The 25,296-nt window shown below is 56.0% G+C and overlaps 1 protein-coding gene across 1 annotated transcript; it reads right to left on the bottom strand.

The window, feature by feature from the left end:
- Positions 1 to 2,299: 2,299 nt before the first annotated feature.
- Positions 2,300 to 24,019, bottom strand: RBM28 (RNA binding motif protein 28). Its single transcript, XM_060244652.1, is given in 19 exon segments — positions 2,300 to 2,592; positions 2,681 to 2,778; positions 2,995 to 3,291; positions 3,898 to 3,973; positions 4,968 to 5,117; positions 6,690 to 6,848; positions 9,091 to 9,155; positions 9,790 to 9,925; positions 10,249 to 10,322; positions 10,578 to 10,687; positions 10,962 to 11,040; positions 11,518 to 11,684; positions 15,417 to 15,558; positions 15,945 to 16,019; positions 17,475 to 17,567; positions 17,988 to 18,063; positions 20,343 to 20,437; positions 21,373 to 21,525; positions 23,875 to 24,019. Coding segments are annotated over 19 exon segments (2,328 nt in total). The 5' UTR covers positions 24,014 to 24,019; the 3' UTR covers positions 2,300 to 2,448.
- Between the last annotated feature and the right edge of the window lie 1,277 nt (positions 24,020 to 25,296).

Here is a 25,296-nt window from a genome sequence, read left to right as displayed (position 1 = left end):
TAGTCCAACCAACTGCACCATGCAAGAAACTCACAAACCCCTCCCCTTAAATTCACAGAATCCTCATTGCTGTCAGATGGCCATCTAGCCTCTGTTGAAAAACCTCCAAGGAAGGAGGGCCCACCACCTCCCGAGGAGGAAGCCTGTTCCACTGAGGAACCGCTCTAAACTCACAAACCCTCCCCCTAAATTCACAGGATCCTCATTGCTGTCAGATGGGCATCTAACCTCTGTTGAAAAACCTCCAAGGAAGGAGAGCCCACCACCTCCCAAGGGGGAAGCCTGTTCCACTGAGGAACCGCTCTAAACTCACAAACCCCTCCCCCTAAATTCACAGGATCCTCACTGCTGTCAGATGGGCATCTAACCTCTGTTGAAAAACCTCCAAGGAAGGAGAGCCCACCACCTCCCAAGGGGGAGCCTGTTCCACTGAGGAACCCCTCTAAACTCACAAACCCCTCCCCCTAAATTCACAGGATCCTCATTGCTGTCAGATGGGCATCTAACCTGTGTTGAAAAACCTCCAAGGAAGGAGAGCCCACCACCTCCCAAGGGGGAAGCCTGTTCCACTGAGGAACCGCTCTAAACTCACAAACCCCTCCCCCTAAATTCACAGGATCCTCATTGCTGTCAGATGGCCCTCTAGCCTCTGTTGAAAAACCTCCAAGGAAGGAGAGCCCACCACCTCCCCAAGAGGAAGCCTGTTCCACTGAGGAACCGCTCTCACGGTCAGGAAATTCTTAGAATCACAGAGTTGGAAGGGACCTCAAGGGTCATCTAGTCCAACCACCTGCACCATGCAAGAAACTCACAAACCCCTCCCCTTAAATTCACAGAATCCTCATTGCTGTCAGATGGCCATCTAGCCTCTGTTGAAAAACCTCCAAGGAAGGAGAGCCCACCACCTCCCGAGGAGGAAGCCTATTCCACTGAGGAACCGCTCTAAACTCACAAACCCCTCCCCTTAAATTCACAGGATCCTCATTGCTGTCAGATGGGCATCTAACCTCTGTTGAAAAACCTCCAAGGAAGGAGAGCCCACCACCTCCCAAGGGGGAAGCCTGTTCCACTGAGGAACCGCTCTAAACTCACAAACCCCTCCCCCTAAATTCACAGGATCCTCACTGCTGTCAGATGGGCATCTAACCTCTGTTGAAAAACCTCCAAGGAAGGAGAGCCCACCACCTCCCAAGGGGGAAGCCTGTTCCACTGAGGAACCGCTCTAAACTCACAAACCCCTCCCCCTAAATTCACAGGATCCTCACTGCTGTCAGATGGGCATCTAACCTCTGTTGAAAAACCTCCAAGGAAGGAGAGCCCACCACCTCCCCAGGAGGAAGCCTGTTCCACTGAGGAACCGCTCTCACTGTCAGGAAGTTCTTAGAATCACAGAGTTGGATGGGACCTCCAGGGTCATCTAGTCCAACCACCTGCACCATGCAAGAAACTCACAAACCCCTCCCCTTAAATTCACAGGATCCTCATTGCTGTCAGATGGCCATCTAGCCTCTGTTGAAAGACCTCCAAGAAAGCAGAGCCCCCCACCTCTCCTTTTCCACTAAGGAATTGCTCTAACAGTCAGGAAGTTCTTCCTTATGTCCCCCCGCAAGGCTTCCTGCGGCCCCAGCAGCCTGGAGAAGAGAAGTGGCAGCATTGCCGGGAGGCCAGGCTTGGGGCCTCGGGGGGGGGGGGGGGTGAGATGCCACATTGGCTGACCCCTCCTCCCCCTTCCTGACATGGAGGAGAGCAGCGGCCAGCAAAGAGCAGGCAGAACTGGGAGCTCCCTCCCGGGTGGCCTTCCACTAAGAAGCCCCCCCTCCCCCCCTACGGGCCAAGCCCGGCCAGCAAAGGGGGGATGACAAGCAGGCAACCCCTGGAGAGAGGCCAGGCTCTGAAGTCCCCCTGGCCACCTTCTGGGGAAGAGCGGGGGGGAGGGAGGCAAGTGGCCACGCTGAGCTGCTGCTCATGTCATGTGCAAAGATGCCCGGAGGCAGGGGGCAGAGGGCACTACAGCCAATGCTCAGTCGGCGCTGCCTTCTGTGGCCCCCATGGGAGAGCCAGGCTTCTGAGGAGGGCACCCCAGGAGAGTCTGACGACGATGCAGCACCCGCCTCCTGCTCACCCATTGGCCTCCCCCGCTTGGGACAGGGCTGTAGCCAGCTGCTGGGGAGAGGGAAGTGACGGCCCCTCCTTGCTGCCTGGGCACCCAAAAAGGCCTTCCTGCCCCCCAAGAGGCGTTGCCATCAGCTGCTGCAGAGCTCCGCCCTCCCCACCCAGAAAACGCCGAGGACAGCCGGCTCTAGCAAAGAGAGATCTATTGAAATACTCCAAGGCTTCTTTCCCACGGCAGGCCCCAGCCCCACAGTCTCTGCCGCTGCTGCTCCCCCCCGAGCAGTTCCAGATGGCCAGGGAGGGGAGGGGGCACCCTGCCCCCTTCTTCGGAGCCCCTCAGCTCTCAAACCACTTGGTGCTCCTCTTGGCGGGCCGCGGGCTCTTGGCGGTGCCCAGGATCTTGCGCTTGTACTGCTCCACCAGCTGCTCAAAGTGGGCCTCGGCTCGGCTGCGTCCCGCCCGCTGCTGCTTCTTGGGTGCCTGCAGTGGAAAGCAGAGCCTCAGGGGTTGCCAAGGGCTCTGCCTGCTGAGCGCGGGGGGGGGGGGGGGCAGAGAGTTGCAAACTCACCTTCTGGGGCGCCTCCCGGAGCTTCTCCTGCCTGGGGGGGTTGCTTGGAGCCGCCAGCTTCTTGGCAGTGGGCAGCTTCCTTTGCCCTTGTCCGCTTTCTGCCGGGGGGGGGAGAGAGAGAGCCCTGCTCAGCCTGCTCCAGAAGGGGGGGGAGCCAGCCGGCCAGCAGGGGCTGAAGCAGGGAGGAGGGGAGCAGGGCTGATGCCGGCCAGGAGGGGCTTCAGCAGAGGCCAGGGAGGGGGAAAGAGAGGCAGAAGGCAGGAGAGGAGAGGACTAAAGGTGGGGGGAGCAGAGAAGCAGGAAGAGCACCCTGCCCTACCTGATCTTGGGGCCGCGGTGGGAGGGAAGGGCCAGGACTTTCCGGCGCTTCTTGCCTCCGGGCAGCTCCACGTGTTCCACCTCGGCCTGAGTCTGGAATCCGGACCAGGGGGTGGAGCCTCCCGCAGGGCCTCTCTGTGGGGCTGGGGCACCCCTGCGCCTCTTGGCCGGCTTTCTGGGCGAGGCCTCGGGTGCCCCACTCCCGGGATCTGAGGCTGGTTTCTGTTCTTTGGCTGCCGGGGCCACCTTGGCAGTACCAGCCCCCGCGGAGGCCTGCGTCTGCCTCAGTTTTTTGCTGCAAAAGAGAGAAGAACGTTGGCCCCCAGGCTGGGAGGGGGGAATTGCCAAGGGGGGAGTAGAGTGGGTAAAATGGGGGCGGGGGAGGAGCCACCTCTCACCCGGAGAGGTTTTGGTCTGGAAAGGGAAGGTCCCCTGTGCAAGCACCAGTCATTTCCGACTCTGGGGTGACGCTGCTTTCACAAGGTTTTCACTGCAGACCTTTTTACAGGGTGCTTTGCCACTGCCTTCCCCGGTCATCACCCCTCCCACCCTGAGAGGTTTTGGTCTGCCAGGACAGCAACTCCCAGGCTCGGTCAGAGGTGGAAGGCCTCCCTGGGGAGAGGGAAAGGAGGTGGCCTCCAAACAGCACGTGACTTGGGCAGGGGAGGGTCTTGGAGCCCACCCCTCTACAGGCACATGGAGCAGAAGGCGGGTGGGAGGAGCCCCAGGCCCAAGGCAGGCTGAGATGGCCAGGAACCAGGATTGCAGGCTTGCATGGCCACACGTGAGACACGGAGAGCCCAGCTCAGCTCTGCTGCGACTCAGACGCTCGTCACGACTCACAAGTGAGAGGGACCTATGCTCATGCTGCCTCCCCTGAGAGGAATGCCCCCCTCTTACCAGGCTGCGCTGAACTCGCTGCTCCTTCAGCCTCAGCTTCCGTCGATCCTCCAAGGAGAACTCCACGATGGGCCTCTGGGGTGGGAACAAGGCCGGGCCTCAGAGCTCTCCTCCCGGCATGGAGGGCCCCCCTCCTCACCAACTTACGGCTCTGGCCACCCCACCAGCCAGAGGGGGCCGCTGCCGGTGAAGGCCCTGCACCCTTGGTAAGTGGGGGGCACGTGCCACAACCCCCAACCTCTCTGGGGCTCAAGGAACTGGCAGAAGGTTTGGGGGAAACCTCTTCTTGCCTCTCCCAAGCAACTAAAGCCGGGGGGCCCCACTCACCCCCAAGGAAACCCATCTCTAGGACAACCCAACCTTCAGCTCTTCATACAAAATACTGATTCACCTACAGGATTCTCTGTCCTGACACCCACTGGGATGAATGAAACACGAAAGGAGAAGAGGGCCTCTAAAGGCTGCTGGCCACAAGCCCCAAACCAAACCTCCGTACTCAGAAGCAGCACACTCCCCTCTGAGCCACAGCTGTTTGGGGCAGTAGCACCAAGAGTTTGTCTGGGAGACTTCTGGGATGCCAGAATGGCCACGACAGGAAACAGGACCCCTCTTGATGATGATAATATTGGATTTATATCCCACCCTCCACTCAGTCTCAGAGCGGCTCACAACCTCCTTTCCTTTCCTCCTCCACAACAGACACCCTGTGAGGTGGGTGGGGCTGAGAGGGCTCTCACAGCAGCTGCCATTTCAAGGACAGAGTCTCAGAACAGCCTACAATCTCCTTCCTCCCCGACAACAGACACCCTGTGAGGTGGGTGGGGCTGAGAGGGCTCTCACAGCTGCTGCCCTTTCAAGGACAGAGTCCCAGAGCGGCCTACAATCTCCTTCCCCTTCCTCCCCGACAACAGACACCCTGTGAGGTGGGTGGGGCTGAGAGGGCTCTCACAGTAGCTGCCCTTTCAAGGACAACCTCATGGAGTCTGGTTCAGAGAGGCTCACATCTCTCCTTCCTATACAAGGCAGACCCACCCTGAAGGAATTCGGGGGGGGGGGGGGTGCACCTCACCTTCTGGTCCCCAAAGAGCTGGGGGTTGTTGTTGACCCGGCGGAGGGCGGCCAGGGCGTGTTCGTGCTCCTGGTATTCCACGAAGGCGTAGCCCAGGGACTGGCCCTTTCCCTTCCCAGCAAGGGCCTTCCGGTCCCGCATCACCCGGCACTGTGGAGAAAGGGGAGAGGAGCTGAGGGAAAGGCCCAGGGAGGCAAAGGCAGGGCAGCCCCTCCTCTCTCACTAACTAGGACTTGCCCTGATCCGCGGCCAGCCTCCCTTTTTCTCTAGAGCAAGCTTAGCGATTTTGCTGCTCCGTTTTTCATCGCGGCAACCCCCCATTTGATGTGCGGCAACATAAGCCTGTTTTTTCAGGTTTACGTTGATGTGTGTCAAATCAGGGGTTGCCGTGCCGAAAAATGGCGGCGTGGAGCAGCTTGTGCGACATTGCTAGAAAAAGGGAAGCCGAATGCGGAGAAAGGTTAGTGGGAAATCAGTCTAGAACTGTCCTGCGGTAAAGGGGGTGCGAAAGCACAGGTGAAGGATAGCTCAGAACGCTCCCATCTCTAGTTCTGCCCCCCTGCGATCACACAGAAGTGCCTGCTGCCCTGGCTAGACACGTGAAGCCCCAGGAAAAATGGGGAGGGGGGGTTCCAATACAAAAACTGGAAATTTGGAGGACTACTAAAAAAAGCTCTATGAAATATTTTCTCTTTCAGAAGGAGTGAAATGCTTTAAAGACAGGGAGGCATCCTGCAGTCCCAGACAGCTCTGATACCCAAGATGCATTTCTGCACCCAGAAGGATTCTTAGGGAAGGGATGGTGGCTCAGTGGTAGAGCATCTTCTTGGTAAGCAGAAGGTCCCAGGTTCAATCCCCGGCATCTCCAACTCAAAAGGGTCCAGGCAAAGAGGCGTGAAAAACCTCAGCTTGAGACCCTGGAGAGCCGCTGCCAGTCTGAGGAGACAAGACTGACTTGGATGGACCCAGGGGGGTCTGATTCAGTGGAAGGCAGCTTCATAGGTTCATCTTCCGGAGGGGAGCACGCTGGCTTCTCAGGTGCTGCCCGCCTTTGGCTGCCCTTCTGACCTGACCGGGGGGGGGGGGGGGGAGGACCTTTTCACCCCTCCCTCAAAATGCTGAGAGAGACTGGATAAAAGGAGCAGCTGCCCTAACTTGCTGAAAGGGGCGGGATCAGAAGGCAGCAGGGCAGAAACTACACCTGAGGAAACTCTTCAAAAGTCACACTGAAAACTGAGCCCTCTAAACAGACAGTAAAAATTAAGATGTACGCGCTAAGGCGGCATAAAGTGCGGCAGTCTGCAGTTTCCTCTCAAGTATTGGGCTCATTTGCAATTTCGCTTGCAAAAAATTAAGTCATTTATAACTCTTCAACCCCACAACCCAGCATTACAAGATAAATATGCTCTAAATGATGCACTTTATATGTTGTTAAAGCAGGAAAACTTGAAAGGACGGCGTCCACTGCATCGATTTCATTTCCCCCAAAGTTTGTCCTTCAAGACAAGAGAGTGGAAAATGCTGCACAAGGAAGAGGAATTGCAGCCAAGATTCTGGCCCCCTTGGCTGCCTCACCTGCAACTCTGCCTGCAGCCAGCAGGTGTCACTGGTGGACCTCACACCAAGAGGCAGCGATTTTGGCTCTCCTTCCCCAGTGGTTGGTTCGGGAGAGGGGGCAGGAGGCTGTGGGGGGCTGGGGTCCCGTAAGGGGCAGGGGCTCACCTCCTTAATCCGCACACCGGGCGTTCCATCGAGGGCCTGCAGCATCAGCTTCCGCAGCCGGGCATCGTCGACGCTCTTGGGAAGATTGTGGACGCAGAGCCGGGTGCGAGAGACAAAGATGTTCTGATCCTTCAGCTTCTGGTGTTTCAGCTCCTCAAACTGGAAAGGGGAGACGGGAGTCACACCTGGGCAAGGCAGAGGTAAGCAGAGGAAGCGCCCCGAGGGGGGGGGGGGAGAAGGTGCTTCTCCAAAAACACCAGTCAGTGCTGAACCCGCTGCACTTAGGGGGCAGAGGAGATGCTGAAAGGGGAGGCCCCAAGGCAAAGGCCCTGCTAAGGCCCAACCTGGGTGCGGACAGCAGCTGCAGTGGGTTTGGAAGGAAATCCAAAGGGAAATTGTGCCTTTCCTCGTGAAAAGTACGTAAATAACTAAATGCACAACTGCAATGGGCCAACCCCCTCATACGAAGGACGCAGAGGGAATCCAGGTGCTCAGCATAACGTCCGTTCCTGGCAAGTGAGTAGAAATGGCTGCTGAAAACAGAACCAGGCATTGCACAGGCAGGGGGGGGGGGGTGGTGGAGCTCGAGGGCTGTTGTTCCAGTTTTTGTTTTTAACTCTTATTGTAAGCTGCCTCGAATGATGAGAAAAAGCAGGATAGAAACACTTCAATAAATATAACTTGAAGCGACTTCTGCAAGGGGAAGTCCTGCCTTGCCCATCTGGAAGCAACCCAAGGCAAGGCAAGGATGAGGCTCTCTCTCCAGGCAGGGCAAGTGAGAAACCCAGTGGCAAATGAGGGACAAGGGGCAGCCAGCAGGGGAAACTGAAACCATTTGGGGGGGGGGGGGTTACAAGTTCCCTCCTTGAAGTCATGAAAGAATTAACTGCTTGTTTATGCATCCTATGTCTTAGCTAGTTTAACTCAGAGACCTATCTGAGTTAAACTATCTGAGTTAATCCCTGCATGTATTTGCCGCCAGAGCCAGGTGACAAAATGCACAATTAGCTAGTATTGGGATGCTCCAACTGGGTAATCAATACATTGGGGGTGGGCCGGGCAGTAAGGTTTGCATTCCAGCTTATGGCCCTTGGTCTAGTCTCTTTAGGCTTTTCCTCACAGAAGGTTTAGAAGTCTCAGAGTACACCTGTAGGTTCACTCAAGACAGGATGCTTTCCCTTGTATTTGATGTCTGTTATTCTCAACTCCCACTAAACCCTCCCTTATTAATCAGTAAAGTTTCTGCTTTAAAGCAAATGCATTTGCCTCACTGTGTTTTTATCCCTGCTACGTCCGCATACTCGTGACCCGCACTCAGAGCAGGAGCTGATGGGGTCTGACCGGAGGGGACTCATCTGAAGGGGCCCATGACTCTGTGGGGTGGCAGCAATGAAGAGCAAATCCCACGCCAGGGAAGGCCCTGAAAACAAGCCAGCTGGCACCCTGGAGTCCATGGCACAACTGCAGTTTGGCATACTGCATGTCATTTGGGTCATCTGGTTCAGGGAGGGCATCCTGATGCCTTCCAGCACCCTTGCAGGGAAATCCAGGCCGGCAGATGGACACAAGGCCTCCCAGATGCTCCTTTAGCTCTTTTGGCCGGACCGTTTTTAGCCTCCACCCTGACGGTGCCTACAGGAGAACTCCAAGCCCCCCTGGGCCTGCTGCGGTGTTAGTTTTGCTGGCCCAGTCAAACAAGCACTGCAAGGAAATCCTCTTCTGAATTTCCCCTGGAGGAAACTCAGGTGTTTGGGACACTTTAGCTTGGAGGGGGGAAAACACGCCTGAGAAGGGACATGACAGACATTTACAAAGTTGTACACAGGTTGGAGAAAGTGGAAAGACATCTTCTCCCTCTCCTGAAATACTGAGTCACATCCCCCCCCCCCCCCCGAATCGATGGGCAGCAGATTCAGGAACAACAAAAAGCAGCAGCTGTGCCCTCAAAGAACACACAGCGTATGGAATTCACTCCCTCAGGATGTAGGGGCAGCCCCTCTCTAGAGCGGCCTTGGAAAGGGGAGTGGATAAATCCCTGGAGGGCAGCGGCCCATCGACGGCTACTCGCTCTCGGGACACCTTGGCCAAGGAGGAGAGGGAGAGGCCTGGCTTCTGGGTTCCTCTCCCAGCATCTGGCCAGCTACCGGGGGAGACAGAAGGGGGGACAGGAAGGCCCAGTGGTCTGATCCAGCAGGATCTCTGGGCCTTCTGAAGGGACAGCTCCCTGATCAGGGTCAAATCCTGGCTCCTCTACAGCGCAGGGGCTGCCCTCTCTTCTCCTCTCCCACACAAACAAAGAGGGCTGGATCTGGCTTGCCTTGGGGCCGGCAGCACCCCCCACCCGCGGAATCCTCTTTGCTGGCCCAGGGAAGCCGGCTGGCCTGCCGTGCCTATGACTCACCCAGGCCCTCTTGGCCAAATCGGCTGCACTCACGCCCTCCGCGGCCTTGGTGCCCGCACGGATCACTGCAGAGGAAAACAAAGACAGCGGACTGTGAGCAGGACATGGCGGCGAGAGCAGATGCTCAGCCCATCACCTTCGGAGCCCCCCCTTGCCTCCCAGTCCTCCCCAGGAGAGCCCTCCACTCCAGAGCCAAGGGAGGGAGCCTGGGCCCATCTCATCACTGGCAGCTCCTGCAGTTCGAAGGAGGCGGCTCTGGAAGCAGGGCGTGGAGGCCCCAGAGACCCCCCTGCAATGCCCAGGAAATGGTGCTGAGCTTGGCAGACCACGGGCCCAACTAGCTGCGACTGGGGCAGGGCTTTCGGTACTGTGAGGGAAGGAGTTCAACTGCGCACACAAGCGGGGGCTGCTCCAGGCTGCCTTCCTCCCCCGCTGTCAGGAGCTCCCTTTTAGCCCGGCTCTGATGCTGGAAGCAGCCTGCCTCCGTGGCCAGGAGGAGGGGAGAGGGTTCGCTTCCCTTGGGTGTGGATTAAAAACGAACCAGGCCGTCTTCCCCTGTGCTTTAGGCACGAGCAGAAGAGCAGAAAGAGAAGCACAAGGGCCTCCCCCTCCTCCCTCCCCTGCTGCCCGCAGCACCCGCCCCGCTTGCCCCGTCCTCAATGCCACGGAGGGGAGCTGGCCCCGGCCCTACCCACTCACAGCCTTCCCGCGCCAGGTAGAGGTTCCGGGTGCCGGTGGGCTTCTTCGCCTTCTTGCTGCGCAGCTGCTGGGCTTCCTCGCGGCTCACAGCCAGATCCACCCAGAGACGGCGGCCCCCCAGATGCAGCCCTGCCCCCTGCTGTGGAAAGAAAGAGCGGGAAGGCCCTGACTGGACACTGGGAAGAACCTCTCAACGGTGGAGTCAGCTCCCCCCATTCCTGGCAGCCTTGAAGCAGCAGCTGCACGAACCCTTGCTGGGGATGCGCCAGGCTGAGCTTGCATTGAGCAGGGGGGTGGGCTAGACAGCCCCTTCCAGCTCTGGCGTTCTGGACACCGTGAGTGAGGAACGCAGCAGAACAAGGCCACAGACCAGAGAGGAAAGGGGAACCCAGTCCCTGAAGGTTCTTTTTGTGTGTGTGTGTGGGGGGGACACATGACTCCCTTTCCCCCTTGCCTTACCTTGCTCTCATCCTTAGCAGCCTGGAGACATTTCTGGGCTGCCTCCTGCAACAGGAACTGGGCAAAGGCACAACCTGGGGGGGCAGGAGGGAGGCAGAGTCAGGAACCCCCCCAGAGCAAGGGGGCAGGCAGCCCAAAAGGGATCTGCCTAGGCCCCTCTGCAGGTTGTTGCAGTCCGCCCCCCCTGGCAGCTGCTGGCTACTCCGACTCAGCCGAGCAGGAGTGAGGAGGGCTCACCTGAACCCTGCCACCAGCCCCAGGCAGCTCTCCCAGAAGACCTGCCAGTGAAGCCCCAAAGGCTCAGCCACAGGCTCCTCGGCCCTCCTCACCTTTGGAGTGCTCCGTGTCCGGGTGCAGGACGATCCGCACGTACTTCAGCTCCCCAAACTGCTCCAGCAGCTCCCCCAGCTCCTCCTCTTCTGTGTCGAAGGAGAGGTTCCTGGAGGTGAGCAGAGCCCCGTCAGCCCCAGCGGCCCCACCGGCAGCCTCATCCGAAGCCCCCTAGCATTCCTGCCCCCCCAGCACCACCTGGGCCTGCTGGCTTGTCCCTCTGGAGCCCCCCAGGCTGACAGCACAACAGCCTCCCTCCCCCCCTCCCCCTGCCACCGGTCCAGCTCCACCCCAGGCAGCCGCCCCCTCTGAGTCCTGCCACGGAGCCCCAGCAGCGTCTCTCTGAGGAAGACCAAGGCAAGCCCCCGCAGCCCAACGCCCACCTGATGAAGACGGTCCTGCCCTCCGAGACGTCTGACTGGTGCTGCTGCCTCCTCTTCTGCTGGGGAGGCTCCTCAGGGTCTGGGGAGGGGGGAAGACAGAGCCCCTTGGAGGGAACTGAAGAGGCCTTCTGGGGCCTCCTCTCCAGGCAGCTGGCTGGCCAGGCACTGAACGAGGGAGCCGCTCCTCCCGCACCCACCAGGCCAGTCCGCACACCAAGGAAGTGCCAGGCAGAGATGCCCCCTTGGCCCAAGGCCAGACCGGAGCCTCCCGCTGCTGCTGCTCCTCCTCTACCAGCCTCCTCCCCCAGCAGCCCTCAGGGCGACCGACAACCTGGAAGAAGCCTCTTCAACCCAGGGCAACGAACGGGGAGGGCAACAGGGACTCTCCGCCTGCTGGGGGGACGGGGGTGGCCTCCCCTCTGCACCCTGCGGACCTGGGGGGGGGGGTTATGCCACTGGACAGGCAGGCCCTCTCTGACCCACCATAGCAACACTCCTCTGTTTCCAGGATTAATTCCAGGGTGCCCAAAGCTCCTCCAAGAACACCAAAACCAACCTCCTCCTCCATCCTCAGAGTCGTCGCCATCTTCCTCCTCTTCTCCATCGGAACTCCCTGCGGGGCCAGACTCCTCCTCCCCCTCCTCTGAGCTCTCCGCCTTGCTTCTCAGCTCCTCCCCCTCCTCCTCCGAGTTCTCTGCTGGGGAGATTCGGCATTCAAAGTACCTGCATGGGGGGGGCCGGGGGGAAGAGAGAGAGAGATAATGTGAGCTGACACCACCGCGGCCACTAGAAGCCTCTAGAAGCCACCATGGCCGCTATAAGTCCACAGGGAGCATCTCCAAAGGGCTCCAGCTCTTCATAGAACCGAAGAGTTGGAAGGAACCTCCAGTCATCTAGCCCAAGCCCCCGCACAACGCAGGAAATCCACAAGTACCTCCCGCCCACCCACACCCCCAGTGACCCCTGCGGGCTCCACGCCCAGAAGAGGGCCCAACCCCCCCCAAACCCCTCCAGGATCCCTGGCCAAACAAGCCTGGAGAAAAATTGCTGCCTGACCCCAAAGTGGTGAACAGCATTCCCTGGGGGTGTATGAAGAAAAAGAAGAGGATATTGGATTTCTCAGAATCCCTGTCTCAGAGCGGCCAGCCTACTATCTCCTTTCCCTTCCTCCCCCACAACAGACACCCTGGGAAGTGGGTGGGGCTGAGAGAGCTCTCCTAGCAGCTGCCCTTTCAAGAACAACCTCTGCCAGAGCTATGGCTGAACCAAGGCCATTTCAGCAGGTGCAAGTGGAGGAGTGGGGAATCAAACCCGGTTCTCCCAGATAAGAGAGCTCTGGCTGACCCAAGGCCATTCCAGCAGCTGCAAGGGGAGGAGGGGGGAATCAAACCCAGTTCTCCCAGATAAGAGAGCTATGGCTGACCCAAGGCCATTCCAGCAGCTGCAAGTGGAGGAGTGGGGAATCAAACCCGGTTCTCCCAGATAAGAGAGCTATGGCTGACCCAAGGCCATTCCATCAGCTGCAAGTGGAGGAGTGGGGAATCCAACCCAGTTCTCCCAGATAAGAGAGCCATGCCTGACCCAAGGCCATTCCATCAGCTGCAAGTGGAGGAGTGGGGAATCAAGCCCGGTTCTCCCAGATAAGAGAGCTCTGGCTGACCCAAGGCCATTCCAGCAGCTGCAAGTGGAGGGGTAGGGAATCAAACCCGGTTCTCCCAGATAAGAGAGCTCTGGCTGACCCAAGGCCATTCCAGCAGCTGCAAGTGGAGGAGTGGGGAATCAAATCCGGTTCTCCCAGATAAGAGCTCTGGTTCACCCAAGGCCATTTCAGCAGCTGCAAGGGGAGGAGTGGGGAATCAAACCCGGTTCTCCCAGATAAGAGAGCTCTGGCTGACCCAAGGCCATTCCAGCAGGTGCAAGTGGAGGAGGGGGAAATCAAATCCGGTTCTCCCAGATAAGAGCTCTGGCTGACCCAAGGCCATTCCAGCAGGTACAAGTGAAGGAGGGGGGAATTAAACCCGGTTCTCCCAGATAAGAGAGCTCTGGCTGACCCAAGGCCCTTCCAGCAGCTGCAAGTGGAGGAGGGGGAAATCAAACCTGGTTCTCCCAGATAAGAGAGTGCTGGCTGACCCAAGGCCATTCCAGCAGGTGCAAGTGGAGGAGTGGGGAATCAAACCCGGTTCTCCCAGATAAGAGAGCTCTGGCTGACCCAAGGCCCTTCCAACAGCTGCAAGTGGAGGAGTGGGGAATCAAACCCGGTTCTCCCAGATAAGAGAGCTCTGGCTGACCCAAGGCCCTTCCAGCAGCTGCATGTGGAGGAGGGGGAAATCAAACCTGGTTCTCCCAGATAAGAGAGCTCTGGCTGACCCAAGGCCATTCCAGCAGCTGCAAGTGGAGGAATGGGGAATCAAGCCCGGTTCTCCCAGATAAGAGAGCTCTGGCTGACCCAAGGCCATTCCAGCAGCTGCAAGTGGAGGAGAGGGGAATCAAACCCGGTTCTCCCAGATAAGAGAGCTCTGGCTGACCCAAGGCCATTCCAGCAGCTGCAAGTGGAGGAGGAGGGGGGGGAATCAAACCTGATTCTGCCAGATAAGAATGTGTACCACCACTACACCAAAGGGGCACATGAATGAAGCACTGATTCAACCCTTCTGCCCTCCTCCTCATAATCTGCCTAAGTTCACAGAGTCAGCCTTGCTGTCAGATGGCCATCTAGTCTCGGCTTAAAAACCTCCACCAAAGAAAGGAGAGCCCAGCACCTCCTGAGGAAGCCTGTTCCACTGAAGAACTGCTCTGTCAGGCAGTTCTTCCTAATGTTGAGCCAAAAACTCTTCTGATTTAGTTTCAACCCATTGTTTTCTGTTATTTCACAAAGTCAGACCAGAATCAACTCCATCCCATCCTCTCTAGGACAGCCCTTCAAGTTCCTGAAGACGGTGATCCTATCACCTCTCAGCCGCCTCTTATCCAGGCTAAACATCCCAGCTCCATCAACCTTTCCTCATAGGACTTGGTCTCCAGACCCTTCACCATCTTCATCACCCTCCTCTGGACAAGTTCCTGGTTTATAGTAAGCTTTTGTGGCAGTAATTTTGGCTTTATGGCTTAGAAGAACTGCAGATTTATACCCCGCCCTTCTCTCTGAATTAGAGACTCAGAGCGGCTTACAATCTCCTCTATCTTCTAGCCCCCCAAAACAGACACCCTGTGAGGTGGGTGGGGCTGAGAGGGCTCTCACAGCAGCTGCCCTTTCAAGGACAGCTCTGCCAGAGCTATGGCTGACCCAAGGCCATTCCAGCAGCTGCAAGTGGAGGAGTGGGGAATCAAACCCGGTTCTCCCAGATAAGAGAGCTATGGCTGACCCAAGGCCATTCCATCAGCTGCAAGTGGAGGAGTGGGGAATCCAACCCAGTTCTCCCAGATAAGAGAGCCATGCCTGACCCAAGGCCATTCCATCAGCTGCAAGTGGAGGAGCGGGGAATCAAGCCCGGTTCTCCCAGATAAGAGAGCTCTGGCTGACCCAAGGCCATTCCAGCAGCTGCAAGTGGAGGAGTGGGGAATCAAACCCGGTTCTCCCAGATAAGAGTCTGCACACTTAAACACTACACCAAACTGGCTCTCTCTAGGCCTGCATTCTATCTCTTGTAAGGAATGTAAGGTGATTATTGCAGTGAGACAACTAAGGCCTTCAAGGCCATTCTCTTATCCTCCCCTCTTTCACTCCCCTTTTCCCCCCAGCCATTTATCAACATATAGTTCTTAGGTATATTATTGTAACCGTCTATATATTGTGTGCCATGCTTTGCCTGTTCCGTTTTCTCAATGAACTGTCTAGGGAGTGCCAGGCTTCAATAAACAATTCATTTGCTTTCAATAAATAGTCTCGTTATTGAAAGACCTGGAACTTGACAATACCCTTCTTAAATGGTGGTGGTGCCCAAAACTGAACACAAGACTCCAGGTGAGGTCTTACCAGAGCAGAGTAAAGCGATACCATCACCACACGTGATCTGGACACTACACTTCTGTAGATACAGCCCCAAATTGCATTTGCCTTTTTAGCCACCGCATCACACTGTTGACTCATGTTCAGCATATGCTCTACTAAGACCCCGAGATCCTTTTCGCACAGACTACTGCTAAGACAAGCCTCCCCCATCCTATAACCATCCGTTGGATTTTTTCCTACCTAAATGCAGAAGTTTACATTCATCCCTGTTAAAATTCATTTTATTGGTCTTAACCCAGTCATGCACATTCGCAGTGCTTGCTTCAGTTTGCACAAAGGGAGAAAGCCAAACACAGCTTTGCAGACACCCCCGGCCCAAACCCAGGCACTGTTCTACCCAGGGCTCATGGCCCCACACAGCGCTGCCCTCCCCCAAAACGAACTCCAATGGGACAGCCAGAACAGCCCACCTGGGGGCCCTCCAGAGCAGGGCTCTGGCTCCTCACCTGCCCCGGCCTGCGGGCTCAGCCACCTCTGCTCTTCCTTTTTCGACTTCTTCCTCCTCTTCCTCCTCCGAGCTGCTGTTGTCATCCTTGTCGCTGACGGTGTCCTCCTGCACGGCCTTGATATTTTTTTTCTGGGGCGTCCCTTGGGGGAGAAGTCACAAGGACACATGATGGGCAAGTGGTCCCTCTGCCTCCTCCTCTAGATCCCCTGGGAAGCTCAGCCCCACCTCCTCCAGAGTCTGGGCATCCCCCACCACAGAGCAGGGGCCCGAGTCCTCTGCCCAGCTGACAGGGCCAGGAGGAAAGGCACAAAGGCGCTGTCTCTGCTCAGAACATCAACACGCAACATTACTGAATCAATGTCATGTGCACAAGATGCTGAAACAAAACAAGACTGGCTCAAACCCACCCTGGATCTGCACAGAGCACTTCCTCATGTGGCTCCCTCCAAGACCCAAGAGGCTGCCTTCTCCATTCCTGGCAGCAGGAGCCCCACCTCCCGTCCCTGCCCTCCCCAGGGCCACTCACCAGGGTGGGAGGCTGCAGCCTGCGCCGCTTGGTACTTCTCCCTGGGCACAGCCCAGTCCACGGCCACGGGGCGATCTGAAGGAGAAGAGGGACACAGTTGGCACCGGGGCAGGGGCCAGAGAGATGCTGAGCCCAGGAGCAGGGGAGAAGGGGCAGGAGGCAGGCCTTTCCTTAGCAACAGCCTCCGGAGAGGCTCAGGGTTCCTGTCCTCTTATGGAGTAAAAGTGGGTTACATGGCAGAAAGCCAAGAGTAGGAATCAATGGACAGTTCTTGCAATGGAGGGAAGCAATAAAAATGTCTACAGGAGCGCTGCTTGGTGCGCAGGTTACATTTCAAAGAACTGAACTCAGCCCCCTTATTGTTTTGAATTATCTGAATCCCCCTTTAATAGATAAATCCTGGAGAACTCTACTGCTCAACAGTTTTGCACAGACAAAGCCTTCAGAAATGTTTAGTCCAGATCCTCTGTTTGGATGTGGGAGGGAATCTCTCATTACACTATGAGGATCTGGTGCGATTTAATCTGTTCATAAGAGATCTGGAGGTGAGCTCTGTAGAGGCCAAGTTTGAAGATGGCACAAAATTATTCACGACAGCGAAAACGAGGGATGACTGGGAAAAGCTCCAAGAGGACTTCCACAAACTGGGTGAGTGGGTGACAATGCGGCAAATGAAGTTCAGTGTTGTGCATTGAGACTGAAAAGGAAACAGATCCTGGGGTTGCAGTGGAAACTGCAAGGAAAATGTCCACTCAGAGTGTGGCAGTCGTGGAAAAGGCAAACTCGATGCTGCTGGGGATTACTAGGAAAAGGACTGAAAACCCAGATGTTCAATATTATATTGTGCTTGCATACAAAATACTATGTGCAGTTCTGGTCACCATAATGCAGAACTAGGAAAAGTAGAGACAAAGGCAGCCAAGATGATTACAGGGCTGGAGCACCTTTTTCATGACAAAAAGAATCTGGGCCTTTTCCATTTAGAAAAGGAGGGTGGGAACATAACAGATTTATTAAATTACACGTGAGATTGAGAAAATAGACATAAAGGTAGAATTTGGGGGCACCCAATGAAATCCATAGGTAATTTATTCAGAACCGACACAAGGTAGTACTTTTTAACTCAAGTAACTCCTTGTTTAATCTGGTGCCATAGGATGCGGGGATGGCCATGAGCAGAGACGGCATTAAAACAGGGTGATATTCCTGGCGAACAAGTCTCTCAATGGCGACTAGCCCTGGTGAGTAAAGAGACTTTCCATCCACAGAAGCAGCAAACCTCTGAATGCCGGTGGGTGCCAGGAGGCAAGACCAGGTCCCCTCTGAGGAAGGAGCACTGGCCTGACACAACAGGGCTCCTCTGGTGTCTTTTCCTGAGGCAGCAATCCCACACTGCTGAGCTGTCGCTCTCCCAACACCACCTCACCCTTCTGCATTCTCCTGCCAGCACAAAGGAGGGGAGCGATTTGGAATCAGAGCATGGGCAGGACTTCCCAAAGCCCACCCCTCCCAGAAGCCATCTGGGCTCACCCTTAATCTCCTTCATGTTCATCCCCTTCAGAGCCTTCCCAGCTTCCAGGACGTTCTTGAACTGTACAAAGGCAAAGCCACGCATTTTCCCGTCTGCAAGAGAGAGAGAGAGAGTGAGAGAGACATCAGGGTCGTGCTCTGGATCTGCCTCAGTCGCCCCTTAGTCAGCACCCGGCCTCTCTGGACTCGTGGCCTCCAGGTGTGCGAGGGGGCTGGGTCAGAGTCTGGAAAGTGCAAAGAGAGAAGCCACCATCTCAGCAGACCAGGCGGTCTCCCTTCCCAAGCAGGAAAGGAGAGTCAGGTTCTTTCCTCCAGTCTGCCACAGAGCAGCTGCCCATGGAGGACTCCAGATCCTCACGAAAGCACTTGTGTGTCTTAAACATGCGGCACTCCTTGCCCAGACCTGAAGGGATTCCCATGTCAAGGGCAGCTTAGGTTTAGCCAAGACAACGGCCATCTTGGGACAGTGCCCCCACCCACCCAAATGAGCCTGCACCTGCTGCGTGACACTACCTGGCTTCCTGGGGAGAGAGGCTTCCAGGACAGTTCCGAACGGAGCAAAAGCTGCCTTCAGGTCCTCTTCTGTGCACTGAGGGGAGCAGAAGTCAGATCAGAAGCAGATCCCACAGCCTCAGACATCCTGTGGGAAATCTCCAAGGGTGCTCCTCTGGCTTCCTTTGGAGCTCACCAGGACCCCTCCAGAAACACCCATCACCTCTGCAGGCACCTGAGTCAAATGCAAGGAATCTCCCACCCCTGTGAGTCTACCACGCCCTGCACATCAGCGCACCAGAAACCCTCGTCTACTGAATCTACTTTGGGCCATCAAAAAGTCAGTATTGTCTACTGAGAACTGGCAGCAGCTCTGCAGGGTCTCCAGCTGAGGTCCTTCCTATCACCTACAACCAGATTCCTTCTTTTGTTTATATTATTTATAGCTTGCCATACTCCCAGGGACTCAAGGCAGAGATGCTGGGGATTGAACCTGGGACCGTCTGCATGTCAAAGAGATGCTGTACTGCTAAGCCATGGCCCCACGCATAAGAACATAAGAGAAGCCCTGTTGGATCAGGCCAGTGGCCCCTCCAGTCCAACATTCTGTGTCACAGAAGAACATAAGAGAAGCCCTGTTGGATCAGGCCAGTGGCCCCTCCAGACCAACACTCTGTGTCACATAAGAACATAAGAGAAGCCATGTTGGATCAGGCCAATGTCCCCTCCAGTCCAACACTCTGTGTCACATAAGAGAAGCTATGTTGCATCAGGCCAATGGCCCCTCCAGTCCAACACTCTGTGTCACAGAAGAACATAAGAGAAACCCTGTTGGATCAGGCCAGTGGCCCCTCCAGTCCAACACTCTGTGTCACAGAAGAACATAAGAGAAGCCATGTTGGACCAGGCCAGTGGCCCCTCCAGTCCAACACTCTGTGTCACAGAAGAACATAAGGGAAGCCATGTTGGACCAGGCCAGTGGCCCCTCCAGTCCAACACTCTGTGTCACATAAGAACATAAGAGGAGCCATGTTGGACCAGGCCAGTGGCCCCTCCAGTCCAACACTCTGTGTCACAGAAGAACATAAGAGAAGCCATGTTGGATCAGGCCAATGGCCCATCCAGTCCAACACTCTGTGTCACAGAAGAACATAAGAGAAGCCCTGTTGGATCAGGCCAATGGCCCCTCCAGTCCAACACTCTGTGTCACAGAAGAACATAAGGGAAGCCCTGTTGGATCAGGCCAATGGCCCCTCCAGTCCAACACTCTGTGTCACAGAAGAACATAAGGGAAGCCATGTTGGATCAGGCCAATGGCCCCTCCAGTCCAACACTCTGTGTCACAGAAGAACATAAGGGAAGCCATGTTGGATCAGGCCAATGGCCCCTCCAGTCCAACACTCTGTGTCACAGAAGAACATAAGGGAAGCCATGTTGGATCAGGCCAATGGCCCCTCCAGTCCAACACTCTGTGTCACATAAGAACATAAGAGAAGCCCTGTTGGATCAGGCCAGTGGCCCCTCCAGTCCAACACTCTGTGTCACGTAAGAACATAAGAGAAGCCATGTTGGATCAGGTCAGTGGCCCCTCCAGTCCAACACTCTGTGTCACAGAAGAACATAAGGGAAGCCATGTTGGATCAAGTCAATGGCTCATCCAGTCCAACACTCTGTGTCACATAAGAACATAAGAGAAGCCATGTTGGATCAGGCCAATGGCCCATCCAGCCCAACGCTCTGTGTCACATAAGAACATAAGAGAAGCCCTGTTGGATCAGGCCAATGGCCCCTCCAGTCCAACACTCTGTGTCACAGAAGAACATAAGGGAAGCCCTGTTGGATCAGGCCAATGGCCCCTCCAGTCCAACACTCTGTGTCACAGAAGAACATAAGGGAAGCCATGTTGGATCAGGCCAATGGCCCCTCCAGTCCAGCACTCTGTGTCACAGAAGAACATAAGGGAAGCCATGTTGGATCAGGCCAATGGCCCCTCCAGTCCAGCACTCTGTGTCACAGAAGAACATAAGGGAAGCCATGTTGGATCAGGCCAGTGGCCCCTCCAGTCCAGCACTCTGTGTCACAGAAGAACATAAGGGAAGCCATGTTGGATCAGGCCAATGGCCCCTCCAGTCCAGCACTCTGTGTCACAGAAGAACATAAGGGAAGCCATGTTGGATCAGGCCAATGGCCCCTCCAGTCCAACACTCTGTGTCACACAGTGGCCAGTATATGACCAATCAGTCACACAGTGGCCAATCACCCACTTCTAATAGGGCTTACAGAAAAAGAAACGGCGCAGTTCAAAGACAGAACCCCATGTCAGTCTGACACGCCCATGAGGAGGACCGCCCCCCCCCCCTCCGCTCAGGGCAATACCTTAAAGCTCAGGTTGCGAATGATCAGCCGGGCCTTTTTGGAGGCTCCTCTCGTCTTCTTTGGCTTCTGCTCTTTCGGGGGGGTCTCTGCAGCATCTGAAACCAAAGTGCTGCATCAGAAAATACAGCAGGGCCACAAGGCACACAAAAAGCACCTCTCCCAGCTGAGCAAGAGTCCAGCAGCACCGTAAAGACAAACACAATTTGAAGCAAGAAGTGAGCAGCAACACACAGAAGCTCCTCCCCTGAGGCCACAAATTTTGTTTGTCTTGAAGGCACTCCTGGACTCTTGCTCGTTTCTGCTGCTACAGACAGCCTAATAACCCGGCTGCCCATCTTGATCCCGTTATGCTTGAGACAGACTCCCAGGAAAAATCTCCAGCAGCCGGCCTGGAATGAGGGAGAACCAGGGGGAGGGCTGGAGCCGTCTCAGCTTGCAAGCACTGCTGGGAGGAGGAACCAGGTGCCCAGAGACAAAGCCAGGGCCAGATTCCATTGGTGTTTATGTAAAAAACCTAGGGGCCATTTGTTGTTTCACCAGCCCTTTCCTCCTTCCCAGGAGACCTGGGACTTTAACAGCACCTCAATGCCCAGGATAGAGCTGAAGCCACAAGGGACATCCCTCCCCTCCGACACATTCCAGACACATGTTCTGGGACAGAACCCTTCCGGTTGGAAGGACATTCCACAGCCTCCCTGGACAGTGGTTACTACCAGGTTCTCCCTGGTTACTACCAGGAAGCCATGACTGACATTTTGTCTAGTGAGCTCCCAGTCCTTCAGCGTCTCTGCTTCCTGTCCTTTCCTCATCACCATCCCAGCAGTAAAATCCACCCAAATATCTTGAAACTGCCTCAAGGAGAATCCAAGTCTGCCTCCTGGGCCGCAAGCAGCAGCCAAAATCTGGCGACACAGAGGCAGCACTGATGTTGGGTGCAGGTGGACTTCCGTATTCCCCACCTCACTGCAGACGGAGAAAGGCACAACCCTGCACCCTCCTTCCCTCCTCAGAGGCAGGCACCTCCACTCACCGCCTTTCTTCTTCTCTTTCTGCCTTGTCTTCGGCTTGGCGAGAATGGCGCTGATCTTGCGTCCTGCAAAGGTGGTGATCTCTCGGAGGGCCCTCTGAGCATCTTCAGCCAAGGAGAAGGTGACAAAGCCAAAGCCACGGCAGGACTCAGCACCTGTGGAGGGCAGCCCCAGTTAGCAGGAGATGCCGAATGAGAGATGGGAGGGGAAACATCAGCAGTGTTCCCCCTAAGCTGAGTTAGCGTGAGCAAGCCCATAGCTTTTTTAGCCTCTGGCTCACGCATTTTTGGCTTAGCTCAGGGAAAATGGCGCCAGAGCAAACTAATTCTTGCAGTAGCTCACAACTTTAATGCCAGTAGCTCACAAAGTAGAATTTTTGCTCACAAGACTCCACAGCTTAAAGGGAGCAGCAGTGAAGGGCACTAAAGGAGCAGTGGGCAACATGGCAGAGGAGGGTCAAAGCCCTCCTCCTCCGCCATGTTATGCCCTGTCCTCCCACTGAGCAAAACCAGCCCTGGAGACAGCTTCAGGAAATAGCCACAAAACAATTAAATCACCAACAGGATACAACTTTGCAGAAGAAAAATCAGCTGAAAAGAGCGGTCTGAAAACAATTTGTTACAGAGACACCAGAGAACGGAACTAAAAACAGCTGCTGGGAAGCAGAAAACACAAGACTGTTCCTGGGAAGGGAGTGCAGCGCTGCCACCGAAAAGGCCCCGCTCTGTGCAACTGGCCCTTTGAAGCCATTCAGACCAAGATGCCACACAACAGCCTGAGCTCATCTAGGCCAAGGACACCTTGCTGGGACTCCAGCCAGAGACTGCTCCTGAGCATGCTTAAGCCCCTGAAACTCCCACTCCCCAAGACAGCCCAGTGCCAAACGTGCGACAGCCGTCTGGTCGCAGTGGAGTTCAGGCAGGCTCTGCTCTGCCCAGATAGCTCAGCCAGCACAGCTATGGCTGATAGATACACTCAAGGAGGCTGACGTTCTCCTTAACACCTTCAGTTTTACTCCAGGTTGGCAGCTGAACTAGATTGGGGCTGTTTGGGCTCTTAGTACAGGGCCTACTGTAAGATCCAGGAGGATTGGCCACATCAGGGGTGTGTGGTCCAAGATGCAAAGGAATTCCTGCTACAAAAAAAGCATCTGCACAGCACTGTCACCCAACTGAATATCTCCCATATTCTGAGATCCACTCCAAATCTGGCTTGGTTCAGTGTGGGAAGATTGTAGCCAAAGTGTGTTCAGATGCCATGTGAATAGCAAAGTGTACATTTTTGAAAATCCCATCCACAATCATTGCCACAGTCCCCCACCTTTAACAAAATCAACAATTGACATATCACCAATGAGTTACCTATTACAAGCAGCCAACTTTAAAATAAGTCAATATCTGGCACTTTTTGTTGTAGACATTATGTCTACACTTTCCACCTCACACCTCTGCACCAAAAAGGGATAAAGACTTCTAAATAAAGAAATAAAAACTGAGCATTCACAAGACCTACAGCTGAAAACATCATCAGTCAACCATTCTTTCAGTTCCAAGAAAACGGATTCATGTCAGCGGGCAGGGGCTGAGGCAAGGGAAAGGCAGTGATGCTCGGCTGTGTTCTGCCTGGCCCCGGGAATGAAAGCCATGTGCAGAATCATGACCATACGGAGCCCGCCTCTGCACCAGCCAGCAATGGCGGGTGGGGGAGGAGAGGCAGGGACTGAGACGTCCCCTCCTGCTCCTAAGGTGACATTTCAATGGGTCCGCTGGAGACACTCCAATAAATGCCATTTCATTTCAGACATGGCTGCCTATCTCCAGGCAGGGCCTGGAGATCTCCCGGAATCAGGGCTAATCTCCAGACTACCAGGGCTTTTTTTTAGTTTAGTTTATTTCAATTTATATCCCACCCTTCCCCCCTGAAGTGGCTCAGGGCGGCTCACAGCACATAAAATCTAACATAAGATTATTGAATTTAAAAACATATTACACAGTTAAAACAGTAAAACGGTAAAAACAGTAAAAAACATATAACAGCGGTCTATTAAAACTACACTCAGTTTCCAACGCCAGTTAGTTATAAGCCAGCCGGAAGAGGGCTGCCTTACAGGCCCTGCGGAACTGACCAAGGCCCCGCAGGGCCCTCACCTCTTCCGGCAGCTGGTTCCACCAGAAAGGGGCCGTTACAGAGAAGGCCCTGTCCCTGGTGGATTTCAGGCTGGCCTCCTTTGGCGAGCAGATTTTGAGACCCCGATCTCAGTACTCTCTGGGGAACATGTGGGGAGAGACGGTCCCTAAGGCAGGCAGGTCCTGGGCCATATAGGGCTTTGTAGCAGGAACTCCTTTGCATATTAGGCCGCACACTGGCCCACTCTTTTGAAACTTGGAGCGTCTTTTTGGGAGAGTCGCCGGATGCGATGCTGAACATTTGGCGTCTCTCTCTCCAAATCAGCCCTCCGAGCCCCAGACGCCCCCCTTCCTGGTGCAAGCCCAGCCCTTCCTCACCGGGCTCCGTGACCGCCACCGCCCTCCGCACCGGCCCTGCCCGCCCGAACTCCCGCTCCAGGTCGGGCCCACGGGCCGAGGCAGGCAGGCCGCGCACCAGCACGGTCCGCGACGAGCCCTTCTCCTCCGCCGCTGCCATGGCGACCGACCGACCGACGGGCCCCCGCTCGGCTCTTCACGCGGCCACGGGCGCCGCCATCTTGGGTCCGCGCGCAAAAGGCCCCGGCCGGAAAAGCCGGCGGCGCTCTCGGGTTCCGCCCTCGGGAATGTCAATCAAGCGCTCGACGCCCCGCCTCTCAGCCGAGCTCCGCCCTCCCACCGGCCCGAGCAGCCCGGGCGGAGTGCGCATGCCCCGAGGCCGCCTAGGGAGAGGGCTGTAGGGGAATCCTGTCGGGCATGCGCGGTGGGTGCTCTGCACGCTCCCCGGGGCAGCTGCGATTGTCACGCCGGGCAAGACCCTCCTGGGCGGGAGGGCGGGAGAGCCGGGCTGGGCTGCAGGAAGTTTTATGGTTTCCCACGCTTAGGCAACCCAGATCAAAGTTTTTCTGAATTTGTTAATTTCACTATTCTGCTATTGGATTTTAACTTTGCACCACTTGGCATTCCAAACCCCGCCAGCTCTATGTGGCCCTGCTTACTGTGAGAAGTGCGCATGCACACGAAAGCTCGCGTTCTGAACAAAACTGAGTTGGTCTTAAAGGTGCAATCGACTCCTATTTTGTTCTACTTCTTCAGACCAACATGGCTGCCTACTTGGGTCTACCTCCCTCCCTGGTCACAGGTGACGGCGGAGGCACGCCCAGTACGTGCACAGGTCTTGTGCGTGTCGCCTTGGGCTTCAGGCGGGGCCCCAGCGCCACTTGTGAAGTGAACACTTCCTTAGCAGCAGGTGGCGGCATGCTGGGGGGGGGGGGGGGGGGCTGCAGCAGTATTCCCTCTCAGCTGAGTCAGCGTGGGCTAGCTCACAGATTCTCAGCCTCCAGTGCACACAGTTTTTGTCTTAGCTCAGGAAGGATGACTCCAGAGCCCACTAATTTCTGCACTTGCTCACGACTTCAGTGCCAGGAGCTCACAAAGCAGAAGTTTTGCTCACAAGACCCTGCAGCTGAGAAGGAACATTGCTGTAGGGGGGGCAGGGGGCATGTATCTCTATGGGCATCATGCCCCCATGTGCACAGCGCTAGGAGAAGGGGGGCAGTTTGAGGTGTCCGAGGGGCTGGGTGCCTAGCAACGAGAGAGACCCCATTTGCCCCTCTGAGTGAGGCTCCCCTGACCCCCCACCCCCTCCCTTGGACCCCTGAGGAGGAGACCCGAGCAGGGCGGGGGAGGCTGAGGTCGAGGGTGGAAGGAGGAGCTGCTGGGAGAGCTCAGGGGGCAGCTTCGGGCCAGCCACACCCTCCCAACCTCACCGGGTGCTTGATT

Source organism: Heteronotia binoei, chromosome 8 (assembly GCF_032191835.1).
Source record: "Heteronotia binoei isolate CCM8104 ecotype False Entrance Well chromosome 8, APGP_CSIRO_Hbin_v1, whole genome shotgun sequence".
NCBI classification, from domain to species: Eukaryota; Metazoa; Chordata; class Lepidosauria; order Squamata; family Gekkonidae; genus Heteronotia; species Heteronotia binoei.
Note: the sequence above shows the minus strand (reverse complement) of the source record. Positions and strands in the feature narration are given on the sequence as shown.